At 44.4% G+C, this 27,739-nt stretch overlaps 2 protein-coding genes across 6 annotated transcripts in view; one reads left to right on the top strand and one right to left on the bottom strand.

Moving 5' to 3' along the window:
* Positions 1–17,266, top strand: part of IDUA (alpha-L-iduronidase) — a 105,335-nt gene extending 88,069 nt beyond the window's left edge. For 4 of the 5 annotated variants that reach the window (XM_073345818.2, XM_073345814.2, XM_073345819.2 and 1 more), the window contains one exon: positions 80–17,266. In XM_073345818.2, the coding sequence (XP_073201919.1) occupies positions 80–180 (101 nt within the window). In that variant the 3' untranslated portion in view covers positions 181–17,266. The remainder of the gene's footprint in view (positions 1–79) is intronic. The other variant, XR_012159156.2, reaches the window with a different exon arrangement.
* LOC140911978 (purpurin) lies at positions 8,276–20,637 on the bottom strand. The gene is made up of 4 exons (XM_073346136.1): positions 20,521–20,637; positions 17,693–17,829; positions 14,383–14,495; positions 8,276–8,505 (listed from the first exon to the last, which is right to left on the bottom strand). Exons 1-4 carry the CDS (start codon positions 20,635–20,637, stop codon positions 8,276–8,278), a joined length of 597 nt encoding a protein of 198 aa, XP_073202237.1.
* Between the last annotated feature and the right edge of the window lie 7,102 nt (positions 20,638–27,739).

Here is a 27,739-nt window from a genome sequence, read left to right on the forward strand (position 1 = left end):
GTGATGGTCCCAGCCCCTCTGAGCACACAGCAGATGTTGGTCTTGTGCAGTGACTGTACTTTAACTTTTTTGTTGGCAGGAACCAAGGTCTCGGGCTTTTACAGAGTGCGTGCCGTCGACTACTGGAGCAAGCCAGGCCTCTTCTCCATTCCTGTGCAGTACATTGAAGCTCTTGCATGAGTGCAAAACTGCCCAACAATCAGAGAGAAATCTGCATCTGTCTTCAGCACATAGCAGAGTGGGGTTATGGTGCTGCAAACAACAACCCTATGATGAAATCCCAGCCTCACCAGTAAGGGAATTAGTGGGTTAGCCTACAACATTGCACTCCTGTTCTTGCTGCTAACCCTTTGGAGCCTGAAGACAAGTATCGTCCCAAACAGTGTTTAAAAGTGAAGAAGAAATAACTGGGCCTTGGCCTGGCCTCTTATATGCTGGTGGAACTCAAGTGGTTGCAATAGAGCTAGTCCGCCCGAATGCTGGGGGTAACAGGAGCCTGGTGTCAATGTATGGAGTCAGAGCCAATAGTTCATGCCCCTGGACCTGGAGGACAGTGTTCTCCTGTGAGGGGAGGTGCGGCTGGGTCTGAATTTCCTCACCGACTGTGCAGTACTGGTTGGATGTGGGATACTGGCCGGCTGTGCTCCTGCTGGGCTGAACACTGCCCAATGAGTGAACGCAACAGCCTCTTCTGCCCTCCTGGGGCTGGAGTTCTTCTCCCTGGCTCCCAGGGATTAGTACAGTCCCTTTCCCTGGAGGATTCTGGGACTTCAGTGCAGTCTGTTGTCCCTCTATAGCAGGGAGTACAATGTTGCTCACCCCTTTGTGCAGCAGCTTCCAGGCAGCCATTTGCTCACTCTTGGGCCCTTGCCTGCATGAGCAAAGTCCTTCTGCCTCAGAGGGCCGCGGATACCTTGCCCCTGCCCAGCAGGGCATCACCAGCACAGACCCTGGCCTCTTTCATTTTCCCTTTTGCTCAGAAGCCACCTTCAAGCCATCTTCCCTCACTGGATGTCCCCCCCACTGGTCTTCTCAGGCCCTGTCTCGGCCCCTTGCAGCAGGGAGCCCCATAGCGCCAGCTCAGACCTGGGTCCCTGGAGAGTATCCCCAGACAGCTGCTGTTCTCACTTCACCTTCCTTTGCACTGCACTTTTAAATCCTACTTCCCTCTTCCCAGCAGGCCTTGCTTCCTTCCAGTCACATGCTCATGCTGCTGACTACAACCCCCAGTGTTCCTTGCCTTAAACAAACCAAGGCCTTGTGACAGAAATCATGGGCCATGGCTATCCTCATGGCCAGCAAAATGTTTGTTAGAGAGGATCCAGTTAGAGGGTTTTATAAATTTATCAGATTTGGGCATTACATGCTTTTGAATGTGACAGATGGCTGGTAATGGACATGTTTTAACTAGAAAATGTACACTTGGAATGGTGTATTTTACAGCAGATTATAGCCTCACACAAAACAAAGGAGTTATGAATATTGAGTTCAGTAGAGCTGGGCAATAGTTGTCAGATTAAATTTTTTCACCAAAATACCAAAAATGGGTATCTGGGTCAAACAAAACATAGCATGAATTCTTGTCAAATTTGCCAGATTGTTTTGGTCAGAAAAGAAAACAAAAAACCGAACATATTTCAAAACAAAACATTTTGACTTGGATTCAAAACAACTTTGTTCTGAATTTTGCTTCAGTTTTATTTAAAAAGGTAAAAACTCCAACAAAACAAAGTGTAGTTTGACCTTGATCTGAAAGATTAACTTGGTGTGGCCCCCAAACTGAAAAATCTGCTACTTTGCACAGTTCTAGGTGAGACTTCAGTGCACATGCTAATGACTATTTTATAACTCAAAGTGCTTTGTGGGTTTAATCTGGCCCCTCATAATTGGAGCACTTTGTATTGTGTTTTCAAAGTACTTAGAGAGGGAAAGATCACTGCAGTGAAAAGAGCTAGACTATTTTACAATGGAGGAACAAGCCTCTGTTATGAACATATTCTCTGTGATGATATAAAATACCTCACCAGCATAACAAAGCATGCATACTTGAATTGCAATATGAAATCAGCTGTACAGTAAGTTGGAGGAAGCATTTGGCATTGTGGATTCAAGGGTGATTGGTCCACCTCCACATTTGAGTGTCAGGATTGTGTCACTATCATCAGCAATCCCCCCACCAGCACCCCCGGATATGTGTTTTGTATCGCTACTTCATTGATTATAGGCCTAGGTAACAACCACTAAGATGGAGTTAAGATGGTTGAGAGCAGAGGTCATGTACTCCTTGTATACGGTAGGTTGCAGGACCTCTACTAGCAGGGCAGACTCTTGTACAAGATATGGACTGGCTACAGCACTTCCACCATGGAGAGAGATACCAGAGATGTGTTCTCTTAAGTATACAATGCACTGCCAGGTCTGACTGTTCCCAGCTCAGGAAAGGTATGTTATACATGAGACCACCTAGTAGCTGAACATTATAATACCGTGTAAGCATTCCATCGCTGTAGGTCTCAGTAATTCAGAGGAAAATACGCTATAGGGATGTTATACTTGTTCCCATACAGATCATCAAAACCAGAAAAGACAGTTACCATTAAACTTAAAAGAAATCCAACAATGTTAATAGAAATGCATAGTTAAGGCACCTTAATTCTGCATCCTGAAGTGAGACCATGAGAGTGAGACCATGCCAAGGGGGCAACTCTTAGCCTTCAAAATAAATTATCTTATCAGGGGCTGCAAGCACTACACTACCTTAATCAAGGTAGGCATTTGCCATGGTTTCAGCTGAAGGAGAATTTAAGTTAAGAATAGGGAGGAGCTGACACTGAAAAAAACTAAAGTGTTGCTCAAGAGTTGCACAAGAGTTCAGTGAGTTAACTCCATGGGAAGCTAGAGGAGTCTGACAGGGCAAAATTAAAGTTGAGTGGTTGCCCTAACTATGCACTTCCATACCTTAAAATACTCCTGCCTCTTCCTTCTTGCCATACACCTCTGTGTGCATACAACCCAAATCCCTCCCCCTCCTGCACCTCTAGCTATACATACTTACCGCCGAATACCTCCCTCCTGCCTGTATGACCACTTGAGTAGCTCTGGAAGCTTTTGAAAAGGTACTTAATGATAAGTTGCCATTGTTTTCCATAACTGAAAGTTTGTCATGAAGAATGGCCCACATTCCAAATGGCCATTCATTGTTCTCAGCATGAGCAAAGCAGCATCTGCCTGGAGGGAGGTGGGGGGCCTCCTGTGCTGTGGCAAGTTGGCAAGTCCGTGACGATGAAATGGTAGCCACTTGGAAAGAGGGCAGCTCACTCCCATATCTCTCAGCCTCTGCTGACCAAGGAATAGAATTCTAGGAGCTTGACTGTAATCCACAGATGGAGTAGCTAGTACTTCTCAGACTACTCTACTTCAACGGGCAAGTGTCTTTCAAATCCTTAGCTAAATGCCACAGCAGGTGTATAATGCCATAGGCTGGTTCAGTGTTTATAGGAAGGCTGGCTTAGCCAGTGAATTCCATAGGGTGTTTTTTCTTTATAAGTTCTGTAATAATGAAACTATTATGACGTTCCCGTAAGGATCCATCACAGGCTCCCGCTCTTTGAAATTCTATCCTGAACTGTTACTCTAGTATTTCCTCCATCCTATACACTGCTAAGAGCTATAGTGAATTTCCCCTCCCCCAGTGCTTCCTGGCTTATAGACCTGGGGGATTCCAGGAATGGTGAGCCCTGAATGGGAGTTGCAGGTGCTTAGCAGCTCTGAAAGCTCAGGCTTGGGGTTACCATACTTCAAACATACTACTGTAGCTTTTGCTGCATGGAAAATTTCAGTCCAGGTGGGTAAAATGTAAAAGCACTGAAAACAGGCTACTAAAATGGGAAGTGTCCAGCAACCTTCACCATAGGCATTGCTACCCACTCTTCCTATAATGCTTTTTATAATGTAGGCTCCTGGGGAATTCCTCGGAATTCCATTCCAGGATGGTGGCACCCATATTCCTCCCTCCCCAGGGCCTCAGTGACTCACCATAAGAGCAGTGGGTGTGAGGTTCTTTGTGCACAGACAACTGCTGTGATTTCTAGGACATCCTGGTTTATTGTGAGGGGGGTATCAAAGACAGTAGAGAAGGATAAACAATGTTTGATTCTTGTAAAGGATGGGGATAAATTAAAAGACTAGAAAGGGATTTGGCTCCAGGATGTCAAATAACTGACCCATCCCATTGCACTCTGAAACGTGCCCACTAACAATAATGCATAGGCTCCCAGTCTCCCCCTTCCACAGGCTTAGATGGCTGGTGGAGCTGGATGTGAAGGGTGGGTGTCCCTTGTTGGGACACTGACAGCCCTTGCTTCTGGCTGCAATGGCCCCCTGGTGCCTCAAGTCCTGGCCCCTGGCATAGGGGGTCTGCAGGGCACAGCAGGCACTCAGTGCTCACCGGGTGCAGTCGAGTGTTGGGGCTCAGTTGTGGCCTGGGAGATGTAAGTAATGCCAATCACGGGACTAAACACTTTGTTCTCGCTCCCGGTCTGCTGAGGTAGTTCAGTGTTGGTGGGATTATTTATCTGCTTAGCAGATTTATTAATAAAGGGACTTGTGATAAATTGCAGTTGTTCCTCCAGTGCCCCTTGGGTCTCTTATTCTAATACCACTGGTGATAATTTTCCAGGTGCTGTAACTGTGTAGGAGACTGAACTCTTACCAACCACTGGGAGTCTAAGAAATTAATCCATACTCAATACAGCAATTGGGCCATACCCAGGTCCTAATTATGTATGAGCATTAAAGATCCCCGTTTTCCAGAAGGTGGTATATTGGTCCAAGGGTCTTCGCCAAAGGCTAAACTTCCTTTAGTTAAGACTTTAGCTTGTCTAATCAATTGAGATGGAGTCCTAAGTTGACACAACTCATCCCTGATACTATCTAAAAGGACAGAGAGGTGATTAGCAAGGTGTTAAATCATTCCACTGACTACTGAATTAGTCCAGCATGACCAGATGGACTGCGTACATTTATTCAGAACACGCGACAGTAGTTTACATACAGGTTACTAGTGTGTATCTAAATTGTTTTCCGGTCAGTGGTATCTATGCATTTCATACTCCAGTTTTCATACTGCCCATAGCTATAAACATGACCTTTACCAATCTTTCTCCCCTTCCTGACAATTGAAGACTCCCTTTGGAGGGCAGTGAGCAGACTGCTATCCTCAACTAGCATACGTCTATTACAGCTAAATATCAGAGGCAGTGCAGACTAGGGGTTTGGGGAGAACAAACCGCTTACCCTTTAAGGAGAGCTCACCACATTCCTGGTGCACTATCCACACTCAAGCTAGAAGAGCCTTTAACAGGAATTGGTATGCTATTTGCAACCAAACTTTTCCCCAATTGTTCCCAATTGCCAGCAAACTGAAAAGTCAGTCATTTGCCAAGCGCTAGGCAGTGCCAGTATTTTACCATGCACTTTGATTTAGCTGCAGTCTTATCCCAACTAATTACTAGATGCCCTTGCTAAAGGATTGCACAAGTCAGCATAATGTGGTGGTATATCAAGTCAGTGGGTTTAGCTTTCTTCACAGAAAACCACTAACATCTGAGGATCAGTCATGTCCCATGGAAAGGGAATTGTGTGACTGAGAAATGCCTTTTCAGGCCCCCCTTCACCCCCACCCCCATCTTCCTAAGAGGAACGGTCTACTTCCCATTACTTCTCTGACTCTCTGCACAGACAAAAGCAACTCCTTGGCACAAAACCTATTGTTCCCCAGATGATGAGACAGGAGGGTGGAGGAAGGTGGTAGGAAGAATTTTGATACCTACTGTTAGGACTAGTAGCCAGGAGCTTGGATCAAGCAGCTGCACAGGGCTTTGATGAGGCTGAGCTTGTTCAACCCTTAAGAGGAACCAGGGATTCATTATTCTGAGCTTTTAGGAAGCCAGCCTCTCGTGTGATCCTATATTGTGTTCTTAGTTTGAATTTGTTTGATGCCAGTTGTCTGACTAGAAATACCCAGCACAATGGGACCCCAACCCCGGTTGGGGCATTCAGCACTAATATTTACTAGCAGTAAATGTTCTACCATATTAACTTGGAATGAGAGGATCACACTATATCAATCTCACATCAGACTTCTTGGCCCATCAGGCTTTGTTACTTAAAAGTTAAAATAGGAGGGTAGGTTAAATGAGACAGGCAGTAGATAGCAAAATTCATGTTTAGAGGTTTCTTTAAAAACATCACATTAATGTTATTCCTTTGAAAATTGCAGTTGGGTTACAAAAAAAACAACATTTTAACATGTTTTTCAGGAAAAAAACATTGGTCCAAACTATTTGATTTTTAAGAGAATGACAACTTCAAGACCCAGAGATCTAGTTTCAGGTCTTAAAAATAGGATCACAGGTGTAATTCCTTAGCAGGCACCTGCAAAAGGAAGGAAAGGAAGAAAGAAAACTTTAGTTCATTTTTTTCCATTCCATGCAAATAAATGTGTGGAATCATCACAGTGTTCTGCTACATTTCTAATCCTCAGTTCAGCTACAGCTGCAGAAATTTGGGGGTACTCATAAAATAGAGTTCAGGGTTAGTGTCCAAAACTCTCACTTGCACTGTCTGGATCCTGCTCTGTGCATGTCTTTACCACATAATATGTTAGAGCAGTCCTTAGCCACAAAGGGCCATAACCTCAGCCTAGTATATCAATTTAGCACCAGACATCCTGCCCGGTAACCAGTGCCCCTTTCTCAGCCACAGCCAGCAATGAGCGTACGTAGCCAGAAGCCTCTGGGTCAGCTCTTTGTGTGAACCCGACTAACACTTCCCTGCTTTCTTGCTGTGTACCCACAGTTTGTTTCTGTTTGTTACTCGACTCACACCTGGGCAGCTTAACACTGTTACAAAGTTTGAACCTGCAGACTTTACCCAGGCAAAATTCCCGTTGACGTCAATAGTGTTTTGCCTGAGTAAGGACTGTAAGTCAAGACCAAGCCCAAAGATAGCTCCTTACTTTGTGACTGAATCAGTCCTGTCACTGTCAGTTAATGAAGCAATGCATGTTGGGACCTGTACTCTCAATGAAGCACCTATTTTTAAGAGGGAGCTGGTTGGTCCCCCTATATTTAGGTTATCTAACACTTTCCATTTTAAGAGATTCTTGCATCCTTCTGACTGGAAAGCTCTCACCCACTTCATTGTGTGCAGCAGACCTTTGAAAAGCAGGACAGGAATAACACTCTGGCTACTGAAGTACCTTGTCTTCAACCTATTCAGCTTTCTGGGGAGACAAACTGCTTGCCACCTTTCCCTCTCCTTTCCATTTTCAAGAAGAGTTTCAGACAGCAAGCCAGAATAACCCAACCCAATATTCTGGAGAGCCAGGTCTGCAGCACACACTGCGCTGGGAAGGGCCAAGACCTGCCAGAGCAGGACTTTGTGGGGCTGGGAGGATGGAAGTGCACAGAGCTGGGCTTCCTCCCCACTCAGCACTTTGCCTCAGTAGCCATGCACCACACATAGGTTAGTAAGTTCCACACCTCTGGTGGAGGGGGGTAACCAAGCCAGACTTCCCGACCAAGAAATCCCCCTGCCTCCAGCACATGGCATCGAAGGGCCAGTTCCCCCACCCCATGGGCACTGTGTGGGGCTAGAACTTCCCCAGCTCAAAGGACAGAGAACTAGGTGAGATTGCTCCCCAAGCACCCTCTAGATCCAGCACATGACTCATTAACACACCCAGAGAAACAGCCAGCTAATGCAGTTAGAAGCACAGCTCTAATTATAGCAGTCTGTGCTGAAGGTCCAGGCTTCAAACCCTGCTGGCGCCTCACGATGGGGAGAGGCTGTTAAGTACTGGAATCTGTTTCTACCTTTTTGCTTTGTACAGGCAGAGAGTCGCAGCTAACTTAGAAGGACTTTATTTAGGTGGCCAAGTCAAACACTTGAACGTTAGGAAATGCCAGACTTCCCGTTGCTCAGGCAACCTTAAATCTGTCCTTTTGTATGTGTCCACTAGGATGCTCTAATGACATGACATCCTGTTTTTCCACAGGATATCAGCTTCATTACTGCATAGGATGGGAATGAGGGGCAGATTTAAGTTTGCACAACCATAAATCTGGCATTTTTAACTTCTAAGTCTTTCACTTTGCAGCGACACTCTTACTTAATATTGCACACAAAAGTGCTGTCAAAAGAGTTGTTAATTAGGTTGCAATGACTTCGTTGTATTAGGAAATATGCGTCTGACTCTTACAGTAAGAGACTTTTAGTATTTTAGCGTACCTGTCTGCAGCACTGGCTGGAACTGGCCAGACATGCAAATCTCTTCCTGCTTCTGACGCACAATGCGCTGAATGGCTGGTGGGAGCCCACGAGGGTTGCGTGAGAAGATAAGGGAGTATCCATCATCACAAGTGCCATCCTCTTTCAGGCTGCGGCAGGCATAAGTAATGGCGTAGTTGTCATAATCGGTGTCAATCACCCAGTAGTTGTCCCCTGAAATGTTAGAACACCTCGTTAGTCATGGGCTGTAGTTAGCTACCTAGGTGAAGATGTCTGAGCACTGCAGGCCAGCGAACTCAAGCTTTACAAGAATCAGTGGTGGGAAGGCAAGTCAGTAAATTTCACAGTGTGTGCGCACATGTATGAGTGGAGTGAAAGGACTGGAACAGATTCCCAAGGGATGAAGGGTTCTACCACTCAGAGTCCTGACATCTGGATGGAATGTCTTTCTGTGAGAAACGCTCCCGTTCAGCCAGGAATCGAGCTGGATGCAGTCCACCCCCTTATTAGCTGTGGTACACAGGAGGTCAGACTAGATGATAATGATCCTTTCTGACCTTCAACTATAAAATCCCTTTTCAACTTCTACCTGGAATGGGAAGAATTTCAATGGTTTTCACCACCAAACTTTTTTCCTTGGCCCCTTTATGGACCTGCTCCACTGAAGTCTGTCCAAAACACCATTGGGAATAAAACTGGGGCTTAGGATATAGAAGATTCACGGAAGCCTCATTAAACTATCTTTTTGCACAGGACTATTCTTGGATCATGGGGTAATTGAAAGATAGCTTTGTTTGATGAAACACAGTTGAGCCTTTCTAATCTGCACACCAAATCATGCCAAACAAGTTTATTACAATAGTATATGTTGTAAGTTTTTTCCCTAGGTTTTCATTAACTTGGCTAGAGATCAAGTATTAAAAACAAAACTAATTGCCTAAGCAATGGGCTTTTTTGCAATTAGTATTTTTTTTTAATTATTTTGGTCCTGATTCTCCATGTTTAGAATCATAGAATCATAGAATATCAGGGTTGGAAGGGACCTCAGGAGATCATCTAGTCCAACCCCCTGCTCAAAAGCAGGACCCATCCCCAATTAAATCATCCCAGCCAGGGCTTTGTCAAGCCTGACCTTAAAAACGTCTAAGGAAGGAGATTCCACCACCTCCCTAGGCAACGCATTCCAGTGTTTCACCACCCTCCTAGTGAAAAAGTTTTTCCTAATATCCAACCTAAATCTCCCCCACTGCAACTTGAGACCATTACTCCTTGTCCTGTCCTCTTCCACCACTGAGAATAGTCTAGAACCATCCTCTCTGGAACTACCTCTCAGGTAGCTGAAAGCAGCTATCAAATCCCCCCTCATTCTTCTCTTCTGCAGACTAAACAATCCCAGTTCCCTCAGCCTCTCCTCATAACTCATGTGTTCCAGACCCCTAATCATTCTTGTTGCCCTTCGCTGGACTCTCTCCAATTTATCCACATCCTTCTTGTAGTGTGGGGCCCAAAACTGGACACAGTACTCTGGATGAGGCCTCACCAATGTCGAATAGAGGGGGACGATCACATCCCTCGATCTGCTCGCTATGCCCCTACTTATACATCCCAAAATGCCATTAGCCTTCTTGGCAACAAGGGCACACTGCTGGCTCATATCCAGCTTCTCGTCCACTGTCACCCCTAGGTCCTTTTCCGCAGAACTGCTGCCTAGCCATTCAGTCCCTAGTCTGTAGCTGTGCTTTGGGTTCTTCCGTCTTAAGTGCAGGACCCTGCACTTATCCTTATTGAACCTCATCAGATTTCTTTTGGCCCAATACTCCAATTTGTCTAGGTCCCTCTGTATCCTATCCCTGCCCTCCAGCGTATCTACCACTCCTCCCAGTTTAGTATCATCCTCAAATTTGCTGAGAGTGCAATCCACACCATCCTCCAGATCATTTATGAAGATATTGAACAAAACCGGCCCCAGGACCGACCCTTGGGGCACTCCACTTGACACCGGCTTCCAACTAGACATGAAGCCATTGATCACTACCCGTTGAGCCCGACAATCTAGCCAACTTTCTACCCACCTTATAGTGCATTCATCCAGGCCATACTTCCTTAACTTGCTGACAAGGATACTGTTTAGCATGCACAGAACTGATTTCAGTAGGAATTTTGTGCGAATAAGGAATGCAGAATTGAGCCCTTAATTGAAAACTCCTGAATCCAGTGGGCTATGCAACTGAAATTAGTGAGGTTCTTCCATATGTTATGGAGTCATTGGTTGATACTCTATAGTTAAGAGGTTGAATCCCCGCTATAATTGCAAAACTTACTTATGTATGGAAAGTATAGTGGAATTGATCTAGTATCTTCTCACATTACAGCATTCACTAATGACCCAGAAAAATTATGTATTTACTAGAACATCTGTTAGTTTAGCAATTCAAATTAAAAACAGCCCCTTTATGAAATTTAGCACACATTGTCAGACTTTGCCTCTAATCTGATTAACAGACCAAACCAGCCTCTTTCATTAATCCTACAAGAGGAGTTTAAATGGAGGCCAGGCACAAGATTTCAATGGGTTTGGATGAAATGGAGAGGTTGGTCAAGTTTTCCCATTAGTCGTATCTCAGCAGAAGCCGAATGATACAATGATCAATTCCAGAATTCCATGAAGAACTGCCCTCTCTCCAAATGACTGCCATCACCCATTGTTCTCCAGGGGATTGAAGGCACAACTGCCCTCAGTTTGTGGCCATTTTGAGAAGGGTGCTATTGTAATACCCTCAGTTCTACCAGCTGACAGTATAGAAAAGTCAAAGTGTTTTGTTTAAGTTAGGAACAGTAGCAAGATGCAGATACAGCCTGTGACACAAGTCTGCCTTTATCATAGAGCCTGAACAGCAAGAATTCTAGTCCAAGAATTTGCCCAAAAGTAATAAAAATTTATAAGACTGCTCCATTAAAACAAATTAGTCCCAGAAAGGATTTGGTTTCTCCTTCTATGGATTAGGCCAGCTCCTGGAATTTTCTGTGCAATTCCACTGCAGGTCCACTAACTACTGAAGTGGCAGCAGTGATTCTGTAATTAGGATGAGTTGAGTTTTGCACTTGAAGTGGAGTTTCAGCATAGAAGAAGAAGTTATATCTTCCCCTAAATTATAGCACTTGGCTGAGCACAGAATTTTCTGGAAATTTCCCCATTAAAATGGGCCCTTTAAGAAATTTAGAATCCAGTGTCAGACTTTTTTGCCACTAATAATCGTAGACTAGCCCATTTTAAAAAAAATTTCAGTTAAAACATACTGGAATCTTGAGTATATAGAGTTATATTTATTGTTTTTAGGTTCCATAGTAATTTTTTTCTGTTCTCAGTTAAAGTTTCTCCTAAAGCAGAGACTGAAGGGAACAATGGTAGGCACAGAGAATTCAGTGAAGAACGTGCCCTCTGTCAAAATGGCTGCCATCTCCTCAGATATGGTTTGCAGTTTTCCATTGAAAGGAATTTGCTGGAAAAATTTGGTTCCTGCCAAATTGAAGTTTCCTATGGAAAAAGTTAGATTTTGCCAGAGTTTTGCAGTTTTCTAGTGGAAAATCAAAACATTTTGTTCTTGGTTGATTTGAGCTGAGTACAAACTTTTCCGTTTGTTGAACCAAACAGTAATATTGGTGTCGAATCATCTTGACGCTATGGCGTATCTGCGTAAAGTGCGGTGGTGCCTCATGGGAGTTGTTCTTAGAGTGATTCATGCCCCCCATTCCCTGTGGGCTGGGGCTCACTGACTAATTGCGTCTCCCATGATGTACCAAGATCTCTCCTATGACCATGTCACGTGATGCTCCATTGGGGTCAAGGCATCAAGGAAGATGTAGTTCAGTCAGGGAGCAATGAGAGTATGAGTCATCCAAAGGACAACTTCCAGGAGGCAATGTGACAACTTAGCTTAATGTTGAACTTGTTCAGAACCAAATGTAACATTTTAATATTTCCATATTGCAATTTCAGAACTTCACATTCTGCAAGACATTCTAACACTTTGGTTTTTCACTCTACTAGGCACAAAAACCAAATGCAAAATATCAATTTCCTGTGCGGTCGAAATTCTAAATTGTGCTCAGCTCTGCTTGTTAATGAGACAGCATCTCTTACAGAACAGGGGACACCATCAGGCAGCTATTGCTTCACTCATGTGGAGAACAATGGGAAAGGGTGACCATTCTGAAATGGGCAATTTGACAGATTTTGCAGTGATGACAAGTGGCAAATATTGTGATTAATCCTAAAAAAAAAAAATTTTCTACAAAAGGTACCTGTTGCACCAGAGCAACTCCACGGGTGCATCAGGGGCAGGGAAGGGAAATTAGAGTGTGTGTATAGGATAACAGAGAGTGGCGTGCAAGAGGTAACATTTTCAATTTAAAAAGCAAGGAGATTCCCAGATGAGCAACATAAAAATGTAGTTAAGGTTTAGTACTTATTATCAGTCTAGGGAAACTGCATTGCTGGGCTGTTATAATCTCCAAACCAAGTGTTATCAGCCCACAAAGTTAACACTCAAGAAAAAAATCTGAACACTTTTGGGTATGGAAGTGCAAATTTAGGGCGCCCAAGCAACCTTATCCCTGCCCGGTCATGACACCGTGAGGAGGAAATAATGAAGAGGTGTAAATTATCTAGAAAAAATAATCAGTTTAATCTGGGCCCACAACGACAGTTAAGGCAAAATAAGTTTGGTATGGTGTCACTACAGCACAGGAGCATTTTTGCTGAAGGAAAAACTTTCAGTTATGGAGCGTAACAGGGAAAAAGGGACAATTAATCCTAGCAGAAAAGAAAAGAAAAAAGAAAAGAAACGTAACGTAACCTAAGTAAGAAATTAAGGGAGCTTTAACTCTATGGGAAGTTTGAAGGGTCTGTTGGTAGAGTGCAGGGCGTCTGGCTGCCCGTGCAGTACAGTTATGGAAATACACGTCTGGATTTCTTAACAACTCAACCTTATCTGAATTTCCTAAGTCGATAACACTTGGTCTTGGGATAATTACAATATCCCTGCAATTTAGTTTAACCTAAGTTAGTGATATGTCCTCTCGCCTTAACTCCATTTCATCCTGGGGTGTGTGTCTGGGAATATATCACAGGTAGACCAGCTGTAATGACTATATTAATGTTGCCTAACACTGTCTAGGTTTTGAGTTTTTCTAAAATGTTGCCCCTGTTTTTACAGCTTTGTTCTTCCATCCAGGATGTTTTGATGTAATTTATTTACCGGTGCACTAGACAGATATTCCTTCAGCACTCACTAATGGGGAATCCTGTCCAGCCACCACAGCTGCAGAGAGTCCTCTGGCAGGGGAAGGGACATGGGAGGTGCATGCAGGAATTAGGCAGGTGTATACACCTGGCTGGCACACAAAGTTCCTGGGGAGTGGGGCTCAATCCCGAGGGCAGCTAAGGGACAACCATACAATTTTCCTCCTGTCACCACCCACCCAGCCACTTTGGCCTCCTGCCAGTATGAGAATATGGGGGTAAGTGTCAAATCCCTCCCCCAGTGCACAGCCCAAGTTATCAGGCTGTGCGTGGGGAAGGCCTGCAGAGGGTAACAGGAGCAAGCACACCTCCAATTCCTGAAAAACATCATTTCCCAAGTCCAGACAGCCCAGAACTGTATTGCTACAGCTTTGTGCTGTGAACCACCTTTCTGAAATAGATTAGTAATAGTTTGGTCCTTAAGGGAGTTTCTGGCACGTCTCTTTTTGGGAGGTAGAGAGCTCTCTTTTTCTTGGAGTAGGCTTTCTCATCATGTTTTGGGGACGAGGGGTTGGTTATGGTAGAGAAGCACTGTGAAGCAAGGATTTGCAGTATTCTCCAAAGATCAGCCTCTGGAGTTGTCTCCCAAAGCAGATTCCACAGCCAGATTCCCCCCGGTCAACAATGCTTTGTCCCCAGCTCTCACGCACTTCACTCTAACCTGTGTGACCTGCAATGTCCCACATGAGTGCAACGGTCTTGGCAGCTCATCCACTGAAACACGTAGGCCTCGACACCAACGAGCTACAAACCAACACAGCTAACCAAAGGTGATGAAATTCACTCACCTCCACTGGATAAGTAGCTTGCCAGACCTTGGTAACTCATGTACATCTTTGCTGGAGTGGTGGGGTCTGGGACTGTGTACTGAGCAGCCATATCAGCACAGATCACCCAGAATCTGAAACAGGAGCAGAGATACTGAGGATGGGAATCTACAGTGTGTATGTTTCAATGCACAAAATAACAGCCCTGTTCAGGACTCGTACAGGTACCTGACTTAATTCTGACAGACTTAGTAGGGCCATGGGCACTGTTCCCATTTCAGAATAGTTCATCATTAAGTAAAAGCCACTCCACGTCCTAGCACAGTGATCCTTTCCCAATCGCGATGCAGGAACGAGTCGTGGGCTGCACAGATGCAAGTGCAGAGAGATGATGCATCTGCTACCCACCTCCACACCACATAGTAAATCGTGTGCATCCAGAAATGGCAGGAAATGCATTCGGTGTATTGGTGTATGGCTCAGACAAAATTAGACTCCTACTGTGCTACATGCCGCTGAGAAAATAGCAGTAAGAGTCGCTGCTCAAAGAGCATAACTTCTTCCTATAGAGGATTCAAGCAGGCAGAGAACAAGGGTGAATGGCAATATAAATACAGGGCATGGTATAGGCTGCAGGCAGCTCTTACAGGCCCTCGATCATTCAAAGGTATATCACTAGATGGTTGGTTTCAGCTGAGCATCATAAGTAGTGTCTCTCAAGGAGGAATTTGAGGGTGGGGAGGGTAGCAGCCTTGTGGACTAGTTTAAGACAGGAATTCCCTATATAAGGAGAGCCATGAAAACAATTCCAGTGGGCTATAGGAGGAATGGATTACTGGAGAGTGAAGAATGGTGTGGCTGGCAGAGTGGGCACCAGAGATGTGATCTCATAGAGAGGAGCATTGAAAATGACCAGAAGCTGCATTTCTTCTCTGGCTCCCCATTTTCCACACTGGGGGGAGATTTGGCCAGCGGGAGTGCTCTTGTCCACTACACCTCGCAGAGCCTGGCGGGAGCAGGCTGTTGCGATAGTCATAGAATCTCAGGGTTGGATGGAACCTCAGGAGGTCATCTAATCCAACCCCCTGCTCAAAGTCGGGGGAGGCAACTGGACACTCAGATTCTGCAAGTGAGAGGGAACAGCAGCAGGATGTGGCGTACGGGAGGAGGAGCTCGGAGGCCTGAGCAGTGCAGGAGGAGCAAGTCATGGGTAGCACATTCGTCTGGGGCTAACTCAGCATGCAGAGACCAGCTGCAAGTCACAGCAGCCTCTAGGGAGGTCTGGCCTTCCTGGGGAAAAGGTAGTCTAGCGTAGTCCTTTGATGCCAGGCAGGGCCATACGACAGGGTTCACAATGAGTGGAGATGTGTCACTTGTACCCACCCCCTGCAACCTTTGCAGAGGCCCTTCCCCCAGGTGTCACCTCAGCCCTGACAATCAACAAGGTGAGACGGAACAGATATGTCCCTGCCAGGACAGACCCCTGGGCAGATGCCAAAGCTTTCATCCCACCATATCACTCCTCTCGGTTGTCCTTCACATGGTCTGTGTGGTTACCACAGGATGTCCAAGTGGGCAGTGGAGGCTGACCAGGGCCAAGAACGGGGACAGTAGTGGTCAGATGGGGAAAGCAGGGTAAGGAACTTGCAAGAGCCAAGGGACTGGACAGCCAGGGCCACAGAGCGGGTTCCAAGTCACATTCCCTGCAGTTCAGACCCAGGGCAGATACCTTCACTTCACACTCGCCTCCCCCCGCCCCATACACATTCTGAGCAGACAAGGTGTTGGGGAGGGTAACCGTCCTCTGCCAGCTACAACAGTTTGCATCCTCCCTACTAAATGCTCTCCCCGGTTTTCCTTTCTGCTGTGCACCCATCCTTTTGTTAGTGGAGGTGCCACCTCAGAAGGGAGTAGGTTTTACTGCTCATTTGGGCAGGAATTAATGGCCACCATGCAAATGGCTGACTTGCACTAGCTTTTCCCCTGGTTTGCGACCATGAACCCCCTGACTAAACTGTCCAGTGTCTGAGCATAGGCGGGGAGAATTTGCTGCACCCTCCCTCTGGGATAGGAGTTCTCTGATCCTAGTCCCTCGTCCCAAAGCTGGATTTACACTGGGATGAAGTTGCATGCTCCAAGCCTACTGAATACAAGGAGTATAACTTCAGCCATGAAGCAGATACCTTCATGGCAACAGATGATTTCCTGGTTTTCTTGGGAGGCTACCCAAAATCGACAACCCTGAATAGCTGAATGTCTTCCTTCCCACATGCATTACCTACTACTTGTCTACTGAACTTCACCTGGCCTTTTTCTCAAACTGCCTGGAGTGCTGCCCATTTGTCTCTCTTGACAAACCTAAGGTTTGTATCAGTGAGTTTTACCACCTCAGTGCACCCATCTTCCATATTGTTAGCTAATGTTGAACAGAACTGGAGCTAGTATATAGAAGGTCTTGCGGGGGTTTCTTTCTACACTGAGAAAGCTGTTTATTTCTCCTCAGTTTAGTCTCTCAACCAAGCTGTAATCCCTTACAGTAGCCATGGGTGACGGGTAAAAATCTTAGATTTGTTTCCATCTGTCTATCCAGTGCCCGCCCATATTATCTGAGGGCTTTTTGAGTCTTCCACAGAAGACGAACCAATGTCAGGTGGAAAAATCCACTAACATAAAACCCACTTGGTTCCTTCAACCACCAAATCTTTCAGGTAAATCTAACCAATTAGAAGCAGTTTGCCTTTCCAAAAGCTACATTGATTTATTTGACTTTACCCTCAGTGGAATGCTTTGCCACTCTACATTTAATGATTTTCTTAGCCATGGTTCTTTGTAAAGAAGCTATGCCTGAGGTATAATTCCTAGGACCTCCATTTGAATAAACAACTGAACGTTGTCAAACCTTGAATATAGTACTTGTTTTTAGGGTTGTTTTTTTTTGTTGTTGTTGTTAATAGCGCAGCTCTTTTTTTCTTTAGTTTCCTTAAAACTCAGAAACTCCATCTGGGCCTATTGACTTGTTACCATTATTGAACACATAGCTTTTCAAGTCCTGGGCCTCTGAACACAGACTGTCAGATACATGGTGATTGTGTGATGGCACAAAAGAGACCAGGCTGGCTTTGAACTCATCATCACTGGTGGCCTAAATAGAAAATAAAGCCAGGACCCTAGAAGCAGAAGGTTTGATGTTTTAACATACTGAGCTTTATTAGATTTTCCTCCTTGAACAGGGTAACCAGTTCATGTCATGTACCTCAGATACGTTCCCAGTCACAAGGCAGACTAGTGCATTCGATCAGGCACACGAGTGGAGTGTTCGCCAAGCACTTACCCAAAGAGCTTCACTCTGCCTTTGGAAGATGCAATCATTGTGCCATCTTCCTCAATGGTGTATTCAGCAGAGATGTTATCCTGAAGGAAGAGGCCTTCTGGGTCCTTCTTTGCTAGGGCATACCATTTCCCTGCATACTGAAATTAAAGGAAAATATCCCAATTAATGAAGATCAGGCATCTGTAACCACCCGTACTGCAGCAGGCTGGTGGCCAGAAAGCTAGAAAGGTGCTATAAAAACCAGGGAAAAGCCTGTGTGTGCATTTCTTAGGTGCTTGGAAGAACGGTTCTGCTGTTCATTTTCACCTTTGACCTTGTGACAGGCGCTGGTAACCGTGGATGCTGAAGGCCCAGTCATCTACAGTGCAGGTAGCAGCAGCGTAAGCTTCCCTACATTGCCCTGCTTACATGTCTCAGCCGTGTCCCAAACAAAGCATGGCTGTAAATCAAACAGTAGCACATCCTCTGTTCCCTTTCAGTCCTTGGCCTCTTTGCAACAAGTGACCCAGTTAGAGCAAATTGCATGAAGGTTTTAGGGACCACTTTGCTATTCATAAATTGATGGGAAATTCCATCTCTTTTCACAGTTTCACTAAATAACCAAAAGATTGTGACATGTGTCACTACTGAAAGAGACTGAATTTGATAGTTTGCTGGAAGCCCTCACGCTTGTTAAAGTTCCTATGCAGAGAGACAAAAAACATTAAGCTTACTCATTAGAAACTGAGGAAAGGAGGCCAGTTTGGTGGTGGTGGTGGTGTGTATATATTTGATTGAGCAAGAAGAAAATGCCCAGGAAAAGCATCACTGAAGACCAAGTATGGTATGTGTTGAAAACGAAAGGGGATCAATGGAAGCTACTCCAGCAGGGTCAGATCCACAAAGAGTTAGCCACAGAGGACTAACAGGAGTAATGCACAAAGATGAACACAAACAGAAGGGAAACATCTGCCTACACTGTAAAGTCTTGCACCCCTGCTCTGGCACTCATGAAAATTGGGACATTTAGGGGGCATTTGTGTCTGTAAAAGGAATGTATGGAGTTAAGAGGCCAGGTGATCTAGAACGTCACATGCTGTTAGAGACTGAAATGGAGCCTGTAACTCAGGAACAGATACATCAGGGGGAGTCTCAGCCTTTAGTCAGAGCACGAGTTCTCCCCAAGCCCCCCAGAGCTGATGCATATGGACACATATGAGTATTTCCATTGCTTCTCACAGCCCAACCCAAGGTGGGGGGGGTCTAGCAGTGAAGTGGGGAGGGAACAAGTCAGCCGTACTTGACCCTTCTGTGGGCCACTAAAGGCCCCTTCTGGAAGAGGTTCTTCCTTAGGAGAGCTGCAAAGTGGTTTTAGCATGGGGGGAGGGTGGATTAGCGGGGTTGTTTGATCCTGCCTTAATCCTTCGCTGTCCTAGGGATCCAAAATGTCATCAATTCAGATTAGTGACGGAAATGGAGCCCCATACAAACTGGAGCAGAGCAGGAACGTTATGATCAAATGTAATAGTCTACAGCCTGGGGTACTTCTGTGACCCCCGGTGATTGTAGTATCTCAGCATTTGCAATTGTATTCATTCTCTCACCACTCCTAGGAGGTAGATTTGTCGGGGGATCAGGAGAGCCAGAACCAGGCTGGGAAGGAAGGTCCCAGCAGTTCCAGCCCCGGTCCTGCGCTCACCTCTGCCCTCGCTCCAGTTCTGTGACCCCCCCCCAGCTATTATCCCCATTTTACAGATAGGGAAATGAGGCACAGAGGCCCAAGGTCACATAGGAAGTCTGTGGCAGAGCAGGGAAATTGCATCCTCCACCTCCAAAGTCCCAGGCTGGTGCCCTGGCCACATCCAAACACAGATTCTGTTTGTTTCTGTCCCAATGGATGTTATCTAGAGGCGGTCCTATTTGCTACCGGAAAAGGAGTACTTGTGGCACCTTAGAGACTAACCAATCGGATGCATCCGATGAAGTGAGCTGTAGCTCACGAAAGCTTATGCTCAAATAAATTGGTTAGTCTCTAAGGTGCCTAAAGTACTCCTTTTCTTTTTGCGAATACGGACTAACACGGCTGTTACTCTGAAACCTATTTGCTACCATAATTCAACCAGAGTCTCAGAATCTCTCATGAGTATCAGATTGATGTCTGATGTCAATGGGGCTGCTCTAAAGACCAATTTATCTCCCTTTGATTCGCTGTGCGGCAGCTCCAGCTCCCAAGGTCCATTCCTCAGTGAGGATTTGCAGCTCACTAGTGTAGTCTAGATTCAAAGGAAGCAAATCTGCCATACCGCTAACGTGGGGGAAATGACTGTCCTGTGTATTTAGAGTCAGGATGCGCCATTAATGGCAGCACATTGGGAGTGGGAGCTTTTGGACCTCCAGCAATTGAACAGCTGTTACTAGGTCAAACAAGTTTCAGAGTAGCAGCCGTGTTAGTCTGTATTCGCAAAAAGAAAAGGAGGACTTGTGGCACCTTAGAGACTAACCAATTTATTTGAGCATAAGCTTTCGTGAAGTGAGCTGTACCTCAAGAAAGCTTATGCTCAAATAAATTGGTTAGTCTCTAAGGTGCCACAAGTCCTCCTTTTCTTTTTAGGTCAAACAAATTTCCTTATGTGAGAAAATTAACCAAGGCAATGGGGGTGAATCTGGTGAATTAACAGCAAACTATGGAAACAGTGTTGGAAAGAATATATTTTACCTTTAAAGCGAAGAGGTTAATTTCCCAGCTCATGTTGCATTGAATTAGTACATTATGCACATTAAAAACGTGATGTAAATTGTGCAGCTTCTACTGCCACACTGTGAACAGTAGATGAAGCTGTGATAATTACCCTCTTTGGATCGAAGTTGTCTTTCACAGAGAAAGAATCCACTGTACAGCTTTGAGCCAGGCAGTGTTCAATACTAGAGAGGAGTGTTGCCAGGAAGACATACTGTGCATAGGTCATTCTGGAAGACAAAAGCAAACATGAAAAGTTTCATACAGATGCAGATTCACAAATCTGAAGAAGGTTTTTGATCGAAGGCCAAAAAATAATCTAGATAGCATCTGAAATATACCAACTTCTGCGGGAGCATAGTCAATGGTCCTCTTTTAATGTAAACGATTGTGTGGTTTGTACCTTTGTGTAATTAATGGTGCGACCCACCACATTCTTGTCAATGGCATTTGGGCTGGGGAAGAGGGCATCAATCTCATTTTTATCAGCAAATCGTGAGTTTTCTACCTGCATTAAGATATTCACTAAGATGGAAACAATGGTAGTTATTAAACGTAAGGTCAAGTTTAAAGTAAAATGCCTGTTTCTGCATGCAACAATTGGGATACCTAGTGCTATAAATACCGATTACACGCTTCACATTTTTAAACTTGTTTCCTGTCATGTTACTCTAAGTACAATATTGAATAAATCCTTCTTTAAGAAACCTGGCCAAGTTAAAATGCCTAATACAAGTCTGATTAGCACATCACTACACCTACAATAATTTTTGGTTTGCTAAATTAGTATTTTGCTTGTCACAAATCCTGGCATTTGTGCCAGCTCTATTTTATTGCTATGAATCTAGCTGGAAAATGGAGCGAGTAACTCACATTTTCTATTTTTCCATTAATATTTTGTTCTGATTAACGTGTTCCAGTGAGCTCTTAGTGAAACCTCATTTTTCAGAATTAAATTGTTTTTACATATTTAGGACCATCGATCCCTGGGACACCTCTATGTCCAACAGGGTTATTACCTTTCACATGAGAGTTCTCACAACCTAACCAGATGTTCTCTAATGGCTTATTAAAACATGAAATGAATTTAACTTTTATACTAATCCCTTTTATAGTCTCACCACCTCACATCTGAGAGACAATATTCAGATGCTGGATGACTGACCTGCCTGTAGAATGTTACCACAATTTTGCCGAGTAATCCCCAGCTGTATTATCTGCTTAGCGTATCAGAATTCATCCACATTAAACTTAAATGCTTACAGGGGGATAAAAGTCTTTCGTGATTATCCTTTTATTATGATTAATTATTACTATTACGACAACTTTTTCCACGATATCCAACAGTGAGTCATTTAGATCTTTGAAACTTCATAATCTTATCCCTGCAGAGCCTGAGCTACCATCCAGATTGTCCCAAAGACATGCTCAGTTAACTATTTTCCAACTCAAGTTACACCTAGACTAACATATCAGCAAATGCAACTTGCAGTTTTCTGAGGAATATTTCACGTAAGATGCCAAGTACAGTAGGCTGAAAGACGTGGCAGGAGAAGCTGTTTCCTGAGATGCTAACTTGCTTCTTTTCTTTTGCTCACGAAAGCTTGTGCTCAAAATAAATTGGTTAGTTTCTAAGGTGCCACTAGTACTCCTTTTTTTTTTTTTTTTTTTTTTTTTTTGCTTCTTTATTGAGAGACACCTACCTGCTGGGGTATTATAGCTGCAGCCCTCCAAGTCAGTCCGTTTCTCAGTGGTCAGCTGAAGAGTGTTGTGTGAACTGCCCTCTGGCTGCCCTTAAATAATGAATTTGCAAAGTCACTAATTGGTTATTTTCGCTGGTGTGCCTGAATAAGACCCTTAATCTTGGCTAAGCCATTATGTAAAAACCAAGTGTAATCCTCATAGTGGTGTGTCTGCCTGCTTCACTAATACAAACACAGCTTTTGCATAATGGAAAAAGAAGGCCAGAGGGCTAATAGGTCTGGTGAAGCAAGAGTAAGGACACCTCTGTCACATTCCACTCTGCTTGCCTCTTTAACATGTGTTGGGGGAAAACAGGGACAGTTAATCAAAAACTCATGAATCAGCAGACATGCACATGGACCCTCTTCAAGTCACTCACTCACCTGTGGTGAATATAATATCATTAATTTTCCAATAGATGTGATGTGTCAGCGGCTAAGACACAAAACAATTAGTATAAAAATGAGGACTTTATCTCAGGAGGGTCATCCCAAACACACTATTCCCAGGTTGTCATACCAAGACCCCAGTGCATTTGCAATGGAGCCAATTTCAAGTCTCTTTTCGCCTCACTCGGGGTACCTATTAAAACCTTTCACCTGTTGGTGCTTCACAGCTACTCAAAGTAGGATGAAGTCAGAAGATGCTTGAAAAAAAGGTTGTATCCGCCTTAGCCTTAGTCTCTCTTTTAGCTTCTTGCAATTCCCACCTGAGCATCATGGGGGGACCTGCTGCTTCCCCTAGGCGGCTGCTGATTTCAGGTGGAGGATGTTACACCCTTCTATGGATCAGTGCTGATGTGGGCCTCTCCGCAGTTTCATGGGCTGCTGCAGAGATGAGCTTTTCAGGGTTTCGGAACTGTGGGGGAGGGAGCTTTGGCTTTACTAATTTCTTAGGGGAGCCTAGAGCAATGGACAGGCGCCCCTTTATGTACTGAAGTAAAGAGAACAAGACTGTGGCTCCTCCCTATCTGTACATTGCAACTATGGATGTCTGGCCTCAAGGTACTGCACAATTACACGGGGGGTACAACTGCAGCCCTTGCTTCTTTGAGCACAAAGGTTGCTCTCTTCTCGCACCCTCGCTGCTGCAGCCACCGCAGAGGCGCCAGGGAAGACACGGGTGCAGCCTTCCCAGCCAGCGGAGCGACGACTATAGAGACGAGGGCACAGAATACATCCTAAGCCATGATTCAGTCAGCTGCATGTGGAGGCATTCTGCTGTGCCTTACTGCAGGCTAACCCATCCCTGAGCGCTCCTTGGAGAAAAGGAAAATGCCTCTGCAGTCTTTGCCCTCTGTTTCCACAGAGCTCTGCGTGCACTGGTAACAAGCAGCTTGCGAGAGATGCTGGCACTTAAACACGGTTAGAGAGTTTGGGACAGTACAAAGGCTCCCAGAGCTCCACAAAGGCCAGCAGGAGGAATGCTTTCTTCAACCTCTTAGAGTCCCTTAGTGCTACAGTCCTGCCTCCCCTCTGTAGCCTTTAGGGGGGCTTTTGCCCATGGGGCACCACAAATGAGTAGCCCGTGGAGCCGGGGTGCATAGATACAAATTGTGCCCAGCTGCTCTGTAAAATTCCTGTTCCTGTAACACCATCTCCATTGGGATTGAACCAGAGACCAGGCATATGCTGCTCCTTCACTGGGGCATGTTTTTCAGGGGGCAAGGTGCTCTAACGGAAAATGCATTAGACGAGAAGTCAGGAGTTCTGGCTCCGACACAGATGTTCTAGGTAACCTTGGGCAAGCTCCTTCAGTTCCATGCCTCTATTTCCCTTCTTGCCCTTTGTAATCGCTGTTGGGCAGGGCTTACCTTACTGTTTGTTCAGTGCGTCCCACAGCGAGCACCCCCGCTCCCACCTTATTCGGGACCTTAAAAGCTTCACTTTAATTCGAGCACTGTTCTAAATATTTGCCTGTTTTCTAGAAAGAGAACAAATGGTTGTTCTCGGAGCTAATTCTTCAGCCATTACATTTAGGTTCACTGTGAGTACCGGTCTTGGCGCTCAGCAGTGACCCTGGAGAGACCACACACAGCTACTTCTTCCACGCCAGACAGTGTCAAGATAACAAGTTCCGTTAATTCAAGCACAAGGCATTATCTAAGACACCATGAACAAATCCCTGCTCCCAGGAATTTGGTCAACTTCCTGGGGATGTGAAACATTTATATGTTGTGGAAAGGAAATGTTTAGTTAATAAGTGCCCATATATATATATATATGGCAGTTAACTGTTCTTTGCAACACAAAGGTATTATGTAACCAGAATGTTACTTGGCCGTAAAAGGATGGGTACCTGAAACAAATGCACAACCCAATAATTATGTTTTCTTCTAATAGAAATAAAGAAGCTATTTAAGGACAAGTAAGTCTGAGATTATTTTCTGCAAATTATAAGCATTTGTAAAAAATGTACCACTTAGGCTGTGGTTTCCAATCGAACCGATTAATGTAGGGCCCTGCCAGACACTGGTGACACGTGCCGCTATACTTATGTGCCATGTAATCCCATTGGGTTTATAGATATGCTACTAATAGCTAATCACAACACAAGCTTTTGGTCTGTTGCAGTAACATCTGTCACTACACTGGGTACAGGTTGCAGCCAGGACATGTGTTCTGTTGGTATAGTGTCTTCCAACCGCATCAAGGTGGTCCAGAAAAAGAAAGGAATCCAGAAAAGTGTCGATCGTTAAACGTTTCTAATTCACCAATGCGCCGACCAGTGCTGTCCAGTTAAATCTTGAACAGGATCAGTACAAAAGAGACCTGGCAAAAGCGTTATCTGCAAAAGAAGCTGAATGAAGGACGTGACTCCAGATCCCAGAGCCTGTGGGGCCGGGGGAGACGGGGCAAATGTAGACCCCCCCGTCCCACATATGTCTTTATCAGAACAAGTGATAGATAAACTGCTCTAGGATTTACTGGGATTGTTCTGCTTGCTCAGATTTAGCAACATGTCCCTCAGCAGTGGAGGGCACAGTACGGAGTCCCTAAATTGTCTCCTCTGCCAGGAAGTGAACCCCCACCTCCAACCTCCACCCCCCCTCCCCCACCACCCCCGGCGAGCCATCAGGTTTGTTCGCACGGCTATGTGAGAAGCATTGTGAATATATATTTATTCTAAATATAGAAGCATTGTGACTTGCCCTTGACAAATATGGTGGCGGTTATTGTACATTAGGATGAGAGGATTTCTTGCCTCAGCTTTAGCTTAGCTAGTTTTTCACGTTTGGTTTCTTAGGTCTTCAGATGAAGCGCATCTAGTTCACTGCCCTGGCACTTTGAAGGAGACGTTTAAAACATTACAATTTTAATTATGTGACCTGAAATGCTTCTCCGTCCCCAATAAATGAATGTAGTTCTTGGTAGTGACCTGAGTGACAGTGCTGAAAGCTAAATCATGGTGGTTGCCGGAAGACCAGATATGGCTTCATTAGAGGAAGTATTTTCTTAGTTTCTTAGTTGTAACCTACCAAGGTGTCCTTCTACAGAGACAGTGTCTCTATCTAACCCATTCAACAAAAAGGGTAACAAAAATGATTGGGGGGGGGGGGTGGCTAAGCTAGGATGACCGGATTAAACGGACAGAATATCGGGATAGATGGGGGAAGCAAAAAAAGAATAAGGAAAAAAAAGCTGCCGGAGCGAGGTGCCGAAGCAACAAACAACAACAACAAAATCCCACCTGACAACTGGGCAAATGGCGCCCTGAGAGTTCATCGGGAGGGACCTGGACAAAGTACTAAGAATCAAGAATCCAGCGGAGGGTAACAAAAAGGATTAGGGTACTGGAACACATGGCTTATGAGGAGACCACGAGGGAACTGGGATTGTTTAGTCTGCAGAAGAGAAGAATGAGGGGGGATTTGATAGCTGCTTTCAACTACCTGAAAAGGGGTTCCAAAGAGGATGGATCTAGACAGTTCTCACTGGTAGCAGATGACAGAACAAGGAGTAATGGTCTCAAGTTGCAGCCGGGGAGGCTTAGGTTGGATATTAGGAAACACTATTTCACTTGGAGGGTGGTGAAGCACTGCAATGAGTTACCCAGAGAGGTGGTTGAATCTCCTTCCTTTGAGGTTTTTAAAGGTTAGTCTTGACAAAGCCCTGTGTGGGATGATTTAATTGGGGATCGGTCCTGCTTTGAGCAGGGGGGGTTGGACTAGATGACCTCCTGAGGTCCCTTCCAACCCTGATATTCTATGATTCTATATCCACTGGATCCCCCTTGGCTACATGCTTGTTGTCTCGCTCAAAAAACTCAAATAGATTGGTAAGGCAGGATGTCCCTTTACAAGAGGTGCAATGACTCTTTCTTTTCATCATTTAATTGGCGTTTGGTCCTGCTTTGAGCAGGGGATTGGACTAGATGACCTCCAGAGGTCCTTTCCAACCCTGATATTCTCTGATTCAGCTATGGCTTTTCTGCCGTGACTACTAATTAGCATGATGCAGTGGATGTCTGGTGACCAGGCCCTGGACCTCAACCACCACTTCACTTTCCTCTCTGCTATATAACAGTAAGGAAACGCTTCCAAGCATATCTGCCCTGCTCTGGACTTAAAGCAGTGAAGTAAATGGTTCCACAGCCCATAACCTTTCATCTGTACTACTGCGTTCCCTCGCAGTTACATTTTAATTAAATTACGTTTTAATGAGCTAAATTTAATATATTGATTTGCAACAAAATATAGCCTTCACGGTAAATTTTGTTAATCTGGCAGATATAGCATATCTACAGACATTAAAGCAATTATATACCTTTATTTACATATATTCATAGTTTTAATTTTTACATTATTATGTTAGAACTGGTGAATGATACATTACATATTTGCGAGAAGATTAAATATTTATTTGTTTCAAGCTCTATTTGTTTGGAAACTTGGAAATGAACACAAATACTCAAAACAGGGGTTCTGTTTCTTAAATAAAACTAATTTAAAAGTTCTGGGTACATAAGAAAAGGTTATCAAAATATACTTCGCATTTTGTTCTTTAAAAACAGTATCTGTAGTTAGTGACTGAAAGTCATGATTGTGGGACTGTTGGATCTCATCCTCTCATAGCTCATACCTATTCATAGATCGGAACAGTACAACAATATTTCCTGATTTTTTTTTAGCTGTCAAGCGGTTTCTTAACTTTGAGTGAGCTGCTCATTGACCTGATCGAGTTGAATGAACTAAAATGAAGAAAATATTCCTTCTGAACCTGCAGAAGAGGCTACTGTTGTCAAATACCTAGTTTAGTGCTTCAACTATAGTATATGTTTCTAGTATATGCTGTTTTACCAATGATATGCAGCAGTTCAGTGGTTTGATTTCCTTTAACAATCCAGAAGCAAACATGTACTGCTTAAAATGATTTAAACGAAAAGGAAGCAAAAAAAAAAAAAAGATTATAGTAAGTTTACGTCTTAACGACTTATCAATTTTAAACAGATTTATTAAAAAGACAAAATATATTTAATTTAAAGTTAAAAAAGCAACTTTTTTTGTTATTGACTCTGTTCTGGGAAATAAAAGTCTCCCGTCATTTTTGCAGATGGTTTCCATCCCGGTCCCTCCATTCCCTTTATTT

Source organism: Lepidochelys kempii, chromosome 5 (genome assembly GCF_965140285.1).
Source record: "Lepidochelys kempii isolate rLepKem1 chromosome 5, rLepKem1.hap1, whole genome shotgun sequence".
Classification (NCBI taxonomy): Eukaryota; Metazoa; Chordata; order Testudines; family Cheloniidae; genus Lepidochelys; species Lepidochelys kempii.